General features: G+C 38.7%; 1 protein-coding gene across 2 annotated transcripts; it reads left to right on the top strand.

The window, feature by feature from the left end:
• Positions 1 to 985: 985 nt before the first annotated feature.
• Positions 986 to 13714, top strand: RAP2C (RAP2C, member of RAS oncogene family). Of its 2 annotated transcripts, XM_063083437.1 has the most exons (5): positions 986 to 1119; positions 1248 to 1497; positions 1760 to 2053; positions 4514 to 4826; positions 12784 to 13714. In XM_063083437.1, exons 3-4 carry the CDS (start codon positions 1781 to 1783, stop codon positions 4790 to 4792), a joined length of 552 nt encoding a protein of 183 aa, XP_062939507.1. In that variant the 5' UTR covers positions 986 to 1119; positions 1248 to 1497; positions 1760 to 1780; the 3' UTR covers positions 4793 to 4826; positions 12784 to 13714. The 2 variants fall into 2 exon arrangements, with proteins under 2 accessions (XP_062939507.1, XP_062939506.1); XM_063083436.1 differs by having other exon boundaries at positions 1248 to 2053.
• The last annotated feature ends 387 nt before the right edge of the window (positions 13715 to 14101 follow it).

Genomic DNA, 14101 nt, shown 5'->3' with positions numbered 1-14101 from the left:
AACAAAAGTTTCACTGGAAGAGCCAGTCATGCCAATTGCTATGCATGCAGATAATCAAAGCTTAAACGAAATGAGTCTGCAGGCCTAAACCATTTCCAATCTACTCTTCCCTGAATATTGGTTACCTTTTCTGCTGTGGAGTAGTTGGAATCACACAGGGACAAAACTGAGTAGAGTACCATAAAGTCGATTTCTAATGCCGTTGTTTTCGAGCCTTGTGATTAAAAAAAAAAAAAAAAATGACTTTGGTATTTGCTGGTGGAGTCAAGGCAGATTTGCCAAATGATAAAAGTACCGTGGTTGTGTGTGTGTGTGTGTGTGTGTGTGTGTGTGTGTGTGTGTGTGTGTGTGTGTGAGTGTCACTGTCTGGCACAGCTAAGTAAAACCTCACATACGAAACCAGAGCAGTAGCGAAGTGAATGGGTAGTTTGCGTGCATTTCTTAGAAAAACATCAAGTGGAAAAAATACCAGCAAAGAGAATAAACTTTCTAGGCTGTTTTATTTTCCCTGCACAACTTCTAGTCCAGGGATATCAGGCGTTCTCCCGGTCGCTAGATTAGTAGCTGGCGGTCCTGCACCGGCCAAAAAGCGGTCAAGTCCTCAGGCCGGGCGGGGGAGGCTGCGAGGCACAGGGGCTTCGGCGGCTTTGGGGCTGGGACGGTCCGCAGCAGCTGCGGGCGGGAAAGGCCGGCCGGTGAACGTCCTCCCAGAGGCCGGTTCCCGAGGCCGGAGCCCGACCCGAAACCGTCCCCGGCCAGCCGGCTCTCTCGCTCGCTCAGCAGGGCGCGGCCCCAGCGCCACCCGGCTGGCCCCGAAGAGGTGGGACTTTCCCCACCGGAAGTGATCCGGTCCAGTCTCGGGGAACTGGGGCACCTCAGCCAGTGTGTCAGGGAAACCCTTCCGGGTGTGTGCTGGGGGGGTGGGGGGTGGGTGAGAAAAAAAGAGGTGGGTTCGCCTGGAGTCCCTGCGGCCGCCGCCGCCGCCGCCGGACAGCCCCCGCCCCTTTCTCCTCGGCGGGCAGCTGCGCTGGGGCGGCGGTGAGACAGAGGAGCTGGCGGGTGGCCATGGCCTTGGCGTGACAGAGCCTCCCGGGCGGCCGGGCGGGTGCGGACGGCTGGGTAAGCGGCGGCGGCGTTGGCGGTGGCAGCAGCCCGGTCTGGGTGGGAGCTGGGGGAGGTGACAGCCGGGGCTGCTCCTTTGGAGCGGGGGTCAGGCGGGTGATGTGCTCCCCTGTCCCCTCTCACAGGCCGGACGATTCCCACGGGAGCCGGGACCCAGACACCCGCCGGGGTGACAGTGACTGGAGCGGAGCCCGCAGGCCTGGGCCGGCTCGGCGGCGGCGGCGGCGGCGCAAGCAGGAAGCGGGGTCCCTGGGCCCCTTTGTGCGAAGGGCGGGGGAAGGGTGCGGGGCAGCCCCTGGCTGCGGGCTCCGCGGCCCCCACCCCTTCCCTCCTGGGGGCGCGCCTCGTCTCCCCACCCTCGCTGGGCTCTCCCAGGTTCGCCCTCCTCCCCACGCCCCCTGCCTGGGCTTCAGTTCCTATAGGAAGGGCATCACCGTCCCATCCCCACCCACCCCGACTCTCCGCTCTTTCCCTCCCCCTCCCCCTCTCCCTCCCCCTCCCTCAACTTCCTCCTCTTCCCCGTTGGGCCCTCTGCTGCTCTGCACTCTCCTCCCCAGCTCGCAGATTTCCGCCCACCTTCCGCCTCGTCTAGCCGCGCCGCAGCTAGCGGGGTGTTATTCTTCCCCCCCTCTGGTAGGACTCGGTGAAGGTGAGACTCATGAGGGAATACAAGGTAGTGGTGTTAGGGAGCGGAGGGGTTGGCAAATCTGCCCTTACTGTGCAGTTTGTCACTGGGACTTTCATTGAGAAATATGACCCCACCATTGAAGATTTTTACCGCAAAGAGATCGAAGTGGACTCTTCCCCCTCCGTGCTGGAAATTCTGGACACCGCAGGAACTGAGCAGTTTGCCTCCATGAGAGATCTCTACATCAAAAACGGCCAAGGTTTCATCCTGGTTTATAGTCTGGTTAATCAACAGTCTTTTCAGGTAACCAAACCAAGTCTTGTAATTTGTTCGAAGGGGGTGTGGTAATCCTGCATCTACTTCTGGTTTGCTTGAACCTTGCGCTAATGACTATGTTTGGCTTTTGAAAGTTAGACATGGCGCATTTTTGAGGTTACTCCTGGCATGGAAAACTATCGGGTTGTTTCTGTAGACAGTACTGAAGTAACAAGCGTAGACAAATAATTTAAAGGTATATTTAAGGCAAAGAAAAGTGAAAAAGAAATAGGTCAGTCTGTGTATATTTAGCCTGGAATATAACCTTCTGAAGTCTCTTGTTCAGTTGAACAAGTATTGATTAACGTTCTCAGCAAAACAACATTCAACAGCTAATCTCGGGTAAATAGAGCACTTTGAAAGGAAAATTATTTGGAGCCCATTATCTGTTGCACAGAGAAGCCCTCTGAGTCTGCTTGCCCCTCCCTCCCCCTCTCTGTTCTCTCCCAAGTTTCTAAACTAGATTCATAAATCTTAGTGGTGCAAGATGAAGAGGAAGAACTCGATACCTGCCTTCTAGGCATTTTACTTACTTGGGGCGTGTAGTGTAAAGGGAAGTTACTAATTGAAAAGACTAGTGCCTAGAATTAATAGCCAACAAAAATCAAGAATGACTCTCCTTTTCTGCAGTTGATCCAAATTGTTTCTGGTAACATTGCCTATATTTATAGAAAATATGTGGGTCTGGGAACACTGAACAAGTGCAAGTTTCTTACCCTGGGTGGGTGGCCAAACTGGATGTGGTCCAATTTCTTAGGAAAATCTGTCCTGTCCTTCACTGGGAGACAGACTAAAGGCTTAACGTTATTTTAAGAGATGCAATAAATGTTGCTATTTATTCCTTGAAAATAAATAACCTCATATTGACCCATTATATTGACCTCCATTGATTTAGGAAATGGATATAATTTTTTTCTGCATTTAAAGGTATGCACTTAATGTTGCTTACTTAAGAGACCTTAAGTGCTTTAGCCAATACAATGTGCTAATTCCCCTTTCTTTAGTATTTTAAATTAAAGTACTCTAGTGAACTTTTCCAGTAACCTGATATAGCAACTTCTGGGTAAATGAATCAAAGCTATTGAAACCAAACTAAAGTTCATTTTATGTAGGCTTAAATTCCAAAGCAATAGTTTTATAAAAGCATTTTTCTCCAGAAAGTATTAAAGGTGCTATTTGACAGGCATTTTCTCTCTAAAGGTTCCTCAGGAGATTTGTTATTCTACCAGCTGACTCTCTTGAGGCTGGGAGTCTTTTGAAGAGTGTTTCATAAGATTGCCATTATATCCACTTCTGTTATAGACATAAATTAGGAGTGAAAAACTGCCATTAATTCAGTGGAAACTTAGACTTTTTTGAGCCCGAATGCCTTAAGTTTGGATTCTCAGCTGAATTTGTGTTTCCCTAAGGACAACGGGAAAGGCTTAACCTAGAAGACTGAATTGATACATGATCAAACCAAATCATTACAAACATCAAATAACTATATTTTTATAAATTTTCACAGCCTCTTGTTTTTCCCTTGACCTACATGTGAATATTCTGTTTGCTGTAATAGTCAACTTAAACACACATTTTATATTTAAGGCAAACCTTGTAATTTATGAAAAATCACCAAAGATTGCAATGCTAGGATTAAATCTGTAATATTGTCTTAAGTCGATAACATTTCCTCCCAGAATTGATGCTACTGGAGAATTACTAAGGCTCTCATTTTTTGTAATTAATTGTAATTACTTAGAAAAAGCACTATACGTAGGGAAGGAAATCAAGTAGTAAAAACAGACATAGGCAAAGAAAAGTGTGACTTCTCATCCAGACTTCTTCTCCATTGTCCTTCCTGGGAGTTGCTTACTATTACAGTAGTTTCTAATGTATGTAAGGTGTTTGATTTTACTGGGATAAAGGCATACTATTCAATTTAAAATAAAAATTTCAATGTATTAATCTGCTTTTACCTCTAATCTTCTAGGCATTACAAAGTGTTTTTTGTTCCCACCTAAAACACTTTCTCCCAAGCCCTCTTGCTAAATGGCTAGGAATGCATAGATGCTGCAATCCTGTGCTGGGATAACAGGTGTTACAAGGAGTGATGACAAGCAGGCAGGTTTAGGGAGATGGCCAAATATCCTTATGTATGAATGGATTAATCATGTTTGGGAACTTGCTTTTTTAATCAGTATAGACTGGGAGTGGGGACAGTATTAAGGTTAGTGTGCAACCTATGTTTTATATTCTTGACATAAACCCAGCAGGTAAAAGCCTGTGGAAATTATCTAGTTTCTACTTCCATGAACAAAATGACATTTTCTCTATTTGGGTGCGTGATTTTATTTTGGACTTAGCTTTATATATTCACCAAGGGATGACTTTTTGTGACATAATACTTCTTCCATGGTTAAGCAAACAGCATAATTTTTTTCTTTCTCTTTGTGATTGTTTGAATAGGATATCAAGCCAATGAGAGATCAGATTGTCAGAGTGAAGAGATATGAAAAAGTCCCACTAATCCTAGTAGGAAATAAAGTGGATCTGGAACCAGAAAGAGAGGTTATGTCTTCAGAAGGCAGAGCTTTGGCTCAAGAATGGGGCTGTCCTTTCATGGAGACATCGGCAAAAAGTAAATCAATGGTGGATGAACTTTTTGCTGAGATCGTCAGACAAATGAACTATTCATCCCTGCCCGAGAAGCAAGATCAGTGTTGTACAACTTGCGTTGTCCAGTAAAAAAGATAACCTCAGTCATGGCCATACCGAGCAGGTTAGTTGTTGATGGAACTGTGTGAGCCAGGTAGTGTTTTGTTTTTGAGCAAGTATAACAAAAAGCTGGTTAATATAAATACCCATGGCACTACGTTAAATTTCTTTATTTTAAAAATGACATTTTCCTTAGCACAAAACAGGCAACATTCAATGCAGAAAATCTTTTAAAATGCAGATAAGTGAAATGAAGGTAAGAAATTGCCTGTATTCACGTCACCAAGATTCATTTTTTTAAAAGTGAGTTTCTGTTCTTCCCTATCTGCTTTATTGATAACATTTCTTTGGGGTGAGTTAAAGTATAATACACCTTTCCCCTGTTTTGCTGATTTAGCATCCAAAATGCACAGGAGAGCACTCAGTAATAATTTTAGGAGATGATTAGTTTTGTAATGTTTTCTATACTTTTATGCTTTTATATCCTGGGCAGTAGAGTTACAATAATTGAAATCATCAATTTATTAATCACCCAAGTGCTTGTTTCAACAAGATAATTATTTAATCAAGTTCATCTGTACCTAGCACTTGGGGGACTTAAAGTGACCTCTGATAATAACAAATTATAGTACCACAATGTATCTTGACTTCATTAATGAATATATGGTCCAATGAGAATCTGGTTAAATCATATCGATGTGTTAGAAAAAACAATCCCAAGCACAGGATACATTTTTATTCAGCTTAATAAATAAGAGAATTAGTAAGAATAATAACAAACCTTTCATTGAGTTAAATAACTTAAAAGTTCTTTAAATGAATGAGTTTTTTTAAAAGTAAGATTTATGTAAAACTTAATGAGCGTTTAAAATGAGATTATTCTGTGCTCGCTTCGGCAGCACATATACTAAAATGAGATTATTCATATCATGATCATTCAGTCTAGATCATAATTGAACAAATATTCTCAACAGTAACACTTAGATAATAAGATAAAATAACCAATATCGTGGATGACTGAGAAACCACAGCAAATGCCAGACTTGCCTGACAATTTCAGGAATGAAATTGATCTTTTTGAGCCAAGGCCGACCTCGAGTCTAGGAGGCAGTGTTGCAAATGGCAACAGGCATTTCAGATCACAGTGATGATTCCTAATCAAAGGTCTGGCTTTATATGTGCTCCCTGGAGAAAAGACTAACGGTCCCTAATTCATCTTTTCAGACAAGGTCTCCTGTCAGGTAATGCCATCTTTGAAAATGAAGGATGACAACAGTGCTTTATTCAAAATGCTTTCACTCATCAGCCCTTAGCATACCAGAATATGATGAGACCTCATTTATTTTCTTATGTCTAGCTACATCTGTTATTTTATAAAGTCACTGTTCAGACTGTATTCCCCCTTACGTTTTGTTGATAGCATTGCACTTGCAGTATAGACTTTTGAGGAGACGACCAGGGGTATGTGGGTGATTGAGTCTTATATTCTTGCTTCCATAATCTCTTTAAATTGTAAGCCAGCTTCTTCAAGTTTGAACAAGTTCTGTGTAGTGATTGCATCTTTACCATTATGCTTAATTTCTCTTATCTGACACTTTTAACTGCACAGATGACATTAGTGTACACATTTTGTTTTAGTTTTATCATCTTTATAAAAATTTAACCAACTTGCACAAAGTGTTCCCAGTTTTCTTTCCATTATTAATGTAGACAGCTATAGGAGATAAACAGAATAAAATTGGTCTCGTACATTTAGAGGGCCAACTGTCTCAACCAAATTGGCAAATGGGTAATTTCTAAAGTTATTTTTAAACCTTTTTTTTTATTTGGAATTATTTCTGAGTTTGTTTTATTTTGTAGCTTTTTGTGATCTGAATTATTTTTAATCTATTTGGTTACCTACAGGAATGAGTACATAGATTTCTTTTTATATTTTTTGTTGACTAATATACTAAAAATCAGAAACTATTATTAGTATCTATAATTACTTATTTTTGTAGTAATGGATCAGGTTCTCTGTGTAGTTTTTTTGCCTGGTTTTTGTTTTTAGAAGCAGGATACACAAATGAAGGTGTGGGCCTTGAAATAAAATATCCAATCAGCTGAATTTCTGAAAATATTAAAGGGAACTCCCTGACCAAACTATCTTAGAACAAAGCACACTATATGCAGTTTTATTTTTTTCTGACATCAGATAGGACTGAACTGATGTGTATGGGAATCTGTAATCTGAGGCTAGTAAAGTTTGTGGTTATCCTTGCTCACTAATTACCCAAAACAAATAGGTGATGGATTTTGAATACTATAGCTAGAGTCATGGAGCTCTGAAGCCTGTCAGTCTCAGATCTAGACTGAAGATCAAACTTTGACAGATAAAGGTGATTTGAGAAATGTTTGTCCTTAATACTTAGAAGAGTACCTTGTTCGAGTAAGAAATAATATGACTTTCACATTTATTTCTTAATACCCTTCAATTTGGGTAACTGGTTTCTTGCCCAACACCTGTATATCTGCATGGCTCCCAGGATTGTTTCCTCACCTTTTACCCTCTCATTGGCAGTAATTTTAATATAAGTTTGGAAGCATGGGTAGATTTTTTATACATGGCCATCCTGATTTCTTTACTGACCCGGAGGGCCTACCATTAAGAGCTCTGAAGTCTTCTTTTACTTTGCAGCAGCAGTATAACAGAAACCCAGATCAGGTTGTAGCCCTGTTTTGGTTTGTTTATCATAGCTTCTCCGTATTGGTGTAAATAATTGGCTGTTCGCTGTTTTGGTATGTTGTTATTGAGAAGGATAGATGTTCTGTTAATAATCTTGTAATACTATAAATGAAGTAAATCACAGTGCTGGGGGGTCCAGTTATAGCAGAATTTCTCAACATTCTAGGCTTTTTGTTCACAGCTGTCCTGTGCATTATCAGATATTTAGCAGCACCCCTGGCTTCTACCCACTAGATGCCAGTAGCATACCCCCTGCCCCCCAGTTGTGACAAGCAAGAATATCTCCAGAAATTGCCAAATGTCCCCTGGGGGGGCAAAATCACCCCTGGTTAAAAGCCACTGAGTTAGAGGAATTGGGGAGCAATAGCACTTAAGTCAAGCTTTGAAGAATGGGAAGGGGATGGGATGGGGTGGGGCAGGGAGGGGGTAGGTAGAGATGATTTCCAAACAGAAGGAATGCCAAAAAGAAGCATAATACTACCCTAAAATATTCTGTCAATTTCCCAAAAGGAAGGGGGAAGTGCAGTAAAGTTATCTCTTAAGTGTGACAGTTTGGAATATACGCTTTTGGCAAATAGTATTTTTTAAAGATGATTTTTCAAGGATTCCTATGTGTCAGTACAGTATTGATGAAAGCTGTAAAGCAGGAAAATGGGGGGGAAAGGTGTTTTTTATGGTTTGAAGGTTTCCTGCAAGATTTTATATCATTTTTCTCAGTGTATTGTGGAACGGGTTCTCCCAACTAGAGTAAATGGTGCATAAGAGTACCAAACACCAGGAGGCAAACTGAGAGAACAAAGATCATTATTTATGTCAGCCCCAGTTCATTATATATGTCAGCCTGAAGAAAAAGGGAGATTCTTGATTCAAGACTAGCACATCATTTCACGCAGCAGCAGAATGGCTGGGATTGTTAACAAAGGCTCTTGAAAGGCTGAACCATCTATGAATGTCATTTTAGTCTAGCTGGACTTACTATTTCTAAATACAGTGGAATTGATTAGGATTTTCAGGGTATTTTTAATAAATAAAAATGTAGAATCAGAATTGTCTGTAATTTTTTTCTTAGCTTTTAATTAGATATGATATGCTGGGAGTTTAGCAAATGTGAGGGGAAAATCCTCAAAATTAAATCACATTGTGTACTTCAAAATGCTGGCATTGTCATATCCAAGTTAAATATTAATCATATCAGTAAAACACTGGATGGAATTCTGTTGCAGAAGTTACAGTTTTGTTAGATACTTCCTTTTTAACCCCTGCCCTATTTTGCATATAACTTTGAGTCTGAGGGGGGGGGGGGGGTGGTTTATTTAAAACACTCATTTCTCATCCAGTTCAAATGGTGAGCCAAGGTGGAGCAGAGGACTTGCATGGAGGAAGAAGTGTGCTTTGGGGTAGTGTGTACCATGAAGACCTACAGTGCACCTGGGGTAAAAGGGAGCAAAGCTGTTTTGCCCTTTTTGCCATCCCTAATTCTCCCAGACCTTCTCTGACCTCCCCACAAGGTTCATGGTTTGAGACTGTTCAGTGTAGATAGGTGCCTAGTTAGACCTGCTCTGGGTGTGGAGGTGTCTGGTGATTAGAATGACTCTTTGTATATCTGTTCCCTCTTTAATTGCTTCCTTTTAACCTCAAGATTAGGCTTTTATTGCAGAATGAAATGCATATGAGCCATTCAGTTTTACTCCATTACCTCTCTGGCTTAGAATGAACCATCAGTAGAATTAACAAAAATCGCCTCATGGAGTTGGAGAATTGCCACCAAGGAAGTGTTCTAGCCATACTACAGGAAAGATTCTCCTTGTGGGATTACTTCTCGGTGGAGTTCTACAATTCAGAAGATAATATCACTAAGAAAAACTTAAGCCCTGTCAGCTGTTGGAAAAACTTAGCCACTCAAAAACATACTCCCAAATGCCTTTGATTACCCACAGTCTTAGGAATATCAGATTCAGAAAAAGTGTTTTAGAGTTGAAGGGAGCAGCACCCTACCTGGGCGAATTCAAAGCTAGCAGCTAGAATCAGACCACTGCTCACACTGCTGTTTATCATCACTGGATATGTACATACTGTTTGAAATCTCAGAATTGAACTCACCATATCAATTTAAACTTTTGGAAATTTTAGGTCTAGTACTTAAGAAAAATAGATAATACCTTCCCTAGTTCCCTAGGTTCATCATAAACATTTAATGTGTATGCTTTCCTTCAAGCATGGTTCTGCTTCATTCGAGGATTCTGTTCCATAGGTTCAGCTTTTGCTCTCTGATGTTTAATGGGTGACAGTAAGCACTTTTAATGACCTAATCCTCCCACTCCACCCCAATAAGCTTCATGAGTATTACGCAAATGAGGGTAGAGAAATGAAACAGAAGATATTTAACAAAAACATAACCTCTGTCAACAGAATTCCAGCCTCATGTTTTGCTAATAGAACTAGTATTTAACTTGGATATGAAAATGCCGAGTAAAAAATGTGAAGGAAAATTCATTTTTAAAAAAATTCCTTTGGTTAAGTCCCCAGAATATCGTATGTCTAAAACTGGAAAAAAAAAAATTAAAAACTATCATGATTGCACATTTATATTTGCTAAAAAGAGAGAGAATGCTAGTAAATACCATTGTGTTTGGAAATGGCAAGTCCAGTTAAGCTGAAAAGACATTCATAAACTGCTAAGCCTTTCAAGAGTCTTTGTTACCATCCCAGGCATTCTGCTGCCACGTGAAATGATGTGCAAGTCTTGAATCAAGAATCTTTTTCTTCAGGCTGACATAAATAATGATCTTTTTTCTTTCGGTTCTGTGTTTGGTACTCTTGTGTACCAATTTACCCCACTTGGGAGACCCTATTTCATAATTTCCTGAGCAAAAGGTTTGGACTGTTATTTGCTTTTTTGTTTGTTTGTTTTTGTTTTTTTGTACTCTCCCATAACATCTTCTTAGAAAAAAATGAAAACAAATAGGCAAGAGTTTGAGGTAGAAGCTTCCACAGTTAAGATTTGTTAGTTGTCTGATGGAAATTTGAGAGTGAGGACAAGGATAACTCGTGTTCTACCTCGAAAGCAGCAAGTTACACCTTTGCAGCATGTCTGGATGTGATATCCTTTGAGTTAAAAAGTACTAATTTGACCAGCTGCGTTTAAACCTTCTGGCATGTTTTTTAAATGAATGAGGGTGTTAGTACACTGAAGATTTTGCTGTTACTTTGGAGCAAAAACATTTACATTTTGCATTCTGTGAAATTTTAATTGGGGAAAAACTGTCCTTTTTGCTTAATGCAAGCTTTTGCTTCAGGATTTATTACTGCAGTGAATTATAATTTACTGCTCTCTTGTAAAGTAGCCAGTATTAATAATTTGTTTGCTAAAATGTATGCCTAATGTTAATATTGTTGAGTCTGATTGAGGATTTATCTAGATCTCTTGATTTCACTGGATTATTGTCATCCTGTGGAATGTGGATGGACCAAATGTTAACCAGGTTTTTGGAGGGTGGGAAGTGATGAATATATCACCTTTTATTAGATAATGGTTAGTAAACTGGTTTGTATTATTGTTTATTTTGGCTAGAAAGAAATAACTACTTTCTCAATGTGATTTCAGAGAATGCTTGAACTATTAAATCATCACATATCACAAGCTTCAAGATTTAAGAAACATAATCATATTTGAAAATCCAAGTCTTCTTATAATTGTTTATTTTGAAAAATGTAGATTAAAATTTATAGCAAACTTAATTTAAGTGAATTGAGGTAAGTCTAGCTTGAATTACTGAAAAGTCTTCATATTGCATATATAATGAAATATTGTGTTGAAATAGGTATAGAAATTCAAACTAGGCTAAAATTATATAAAGGTTCTTAGTCTGGTTATCAAAGATACAATCCTGGTCTCCTAGAAATTTATAATGTAGTTGGGATGTGAAAACAATACCTAACATTTGTATAGCCATTTATACCTTTTTTTTTCTTTTTGTTTTGTTTTGCTTTGCTTTGTTCTTGTTTACTTATTTATTTATTTGGCCACTTATACTTTATAAGGTACTTTCACATATTACCTTATATGATATTTACAACAACCCTGTGAGGAAAGTATTTTTATCCATATTTTAAAGGTGAGGAAACTGGACTTGTCCAAACTTAAATAACCAATATCCTAATTAATTGACTTTAATGCCAAAAAGTCTTAATTTTAATTGGAAAAAAAGTTTTTATAATAGTTTCTAAAGAGGCAGACTTTTATTGTACTTTTCCTAATGTTTAGGTGGCAGAATTTCAATAATAATGAGCAGAGTGACGATCTTTTGAAGTAATCATTTTTACAATATAGCTACTAATAAAGCATTCTCTCAGACTCTTTGAATGCTAATAGATGTGTAGCTGTCAAATGAAATTAAAATCATGCATTTATAAATATTGGTGGAGCTCTTAGATGATCTTAAACTGGTTTTACTTGGCAGTCTTTCATAGCTGCTGTTATACTTTTGTTTCTAGCTTTATGATAACATTTCTTATCTTCTATGTTAAAAAACAAACGTGATTCCACTTCCCTAAAAGCTATTTGGTGAATCAGCACAGCTGAAGGACATTGTATCTGTCTGAATGATAGATTTTCCCCCCCACTATTAACTGGAAGGGCGGAAATCTCTCAGCTCTAAGAGCAGACTGAGGAATCCCAATCACAGGAGAAGTTCCTATGGTTGGGAGAATGTCCAAAAAAGGGCAGACCAGAGTGGAAAATGTAAACTGCTGCTGTCACTTAGCATCTAGCCCAAAACAGGGCACCTAGTAGGTGCTCAATATCTACAGCCTGATTGAATCGCATTTTCTTATTTTAAGTTCCCCAAAAACGAAATTTTGGAAAAGTCTAGCATATTCTCAAGTTAACTCATAATTAATATGCATTCAATTCTAATACCATTTCAGTTAAAATATGAAGAAATCAAGGTCAAAGTAGAAGCAACATTTGCTGCAACTTTTATACTGTAAGATCATTTAAACCAGTAAGAACACGTTTAATATTGTGTAAGTATAAAATAAACCAGAGTAGTTATATATACATGCACACACCCATATTATATCCATTGCATCAATACTGTGTTTCTAATTTTTAATAACTTTTCTGGACACAGAAAATTACTTTTTTACTTAAACTTATGGGGAGCACAGCGAAATTCCACCTTAGGATTGTTATTCTTGTTACCACTTCCGTGTGTATATAGATCTGTTGTCAGTGTTCTCTTTTGAAACTGTAATCTATATTTCTGCATTTTTATGACATTTATCTTAATTGCAGATAAAACTCAGAGGAAATTTGCACAGATGCTGCTTTGGAGAACTTTACAACCTGGGTTGCAGAACTGAGCCTTGGTAAACCTGTCTCTATTACAGCATGTTGCCATACATCTAATTAAGTGCATAAGGTCTTTGGCCTTCAAGATCCATCGACCTTAAACAGGAATGCTTAGCACGTTTACTATATGTTTAAAATTTGTTCATTAGCAATCAGTCCTTTTATAGCTTTCTAAGTTCTTACTGATGGCTAATATGCAAGGGTTAATTTTTAATATTTTAATTGATTTCTTTAATCAGTTTCTCAACTTGTATTTATTAAATACTCAAACTCAGTATTACCTACTCAATGCCTTTTAAAAGAAAGTTATAATGGAGAAAAAAATTGAGCCTTAAACAAATGGTTACTTCTGTATATTACCTCGTACCAGTGCTTCATCCTATTTGTAAAATCTTTCTCCTTTAAATGGTTGGTTAATACTTTGAGACTTTGTTTACATGTGGCAGTGTTGTAAAAAGAAACTAAAGATCACCTTTTACCTGTATGGATGAAATATCCCTTTTCTTCAAGCGCAGTTTGTGATGTGTTTTTGTAATTAACATATTCTGAAAGTTACAATTGATATTTGAAATCAACTGTAGAGCATTTAGTTAAAGAGTTGAGCATTCAGTTCCATTAGGTTTTCACATGTGTTAATCTCATTTACAGCACTGAATTGCAGCAGTAACATTTTCCTTTCTGTGAGATTCTAAATTTAGTTATGACCTATTTAGCAATGCCTTTGAAAAGGGATATTGTATCCATGGTAAATTAATTGTATACCTAAACAGTGATAGCTCAGCTTTGCCTGTCAGGCTTGTAATTGACATCTAGTAGACTTCTGCACATGTAAAATTGAATTCAAATAAAATCATATACAGTTTCTAGTTCTTAATATTTGTCTTTCTGAATAATAGTTTAAAGCAATATTTGTTAAAGTTTTCTTGCACTATCACAATTGCTTTTTAGTTATTTCTCAAGAAGCATGTTCGTAGTAGAGACAAAATCTGTGTAACAGGAGGGAGAATAGCGCCAAGTCTTTGGGCTATTTTTTATTTTTGCAAATGTGCTTTCTAATAGCCATTGCCTTCCATGTTGTTTACCTAATCAGCACATTTTGTCTGAATACTTGAACATTTTAACAGTAACACAGATGTAGAAGCAGAAAGGAAACTTCTGAAGAGTAATGTTTTGGTTCAGTTTTAACATGAAAACGAGTGCTTTTTCTAGCAATGATTTTCAGATTGTGTAAGTTTGACAGAATTTTGTTGTTACGTTTATA

The sequence above is a fragment of the Cynocephalus volans genome, chromosome X (assembly GCF_027409185.1).
Source record: "Cynocephalus volans isolate mCynVol1 chromosome X, mCynVol1.pri, whole genome shotgun sequence".
Lineage (NCBI taxonomy): Eukaryota > Metazoa > Chordata > Mammalia > Dermoptera > Cynocephalidae > Cynocephalus > Cynocephalus volans.
This window is presented reverse-complemented; position numbering and strand designations above follow the sequence as displayed.

What these genes read in the sequence shown, in the direction of transcription:
- RAP2C (XM_063083437.1), top strand. Translation starts at nt 1,781, where the DNA reads ATGAGGGAATACAAGGTAGTGGTGTTAGGGAGCGGAGGGGTTGGCAAA. An exon ending in TTAATCAACAGTCTTTTCAG is followed by an intron (nt 2,054 to 4,513) that starts GTAACCAAACCA and finishes TTGTTTGAATAG; the next exon opens with GATATCAAGCCAATGAGAGA.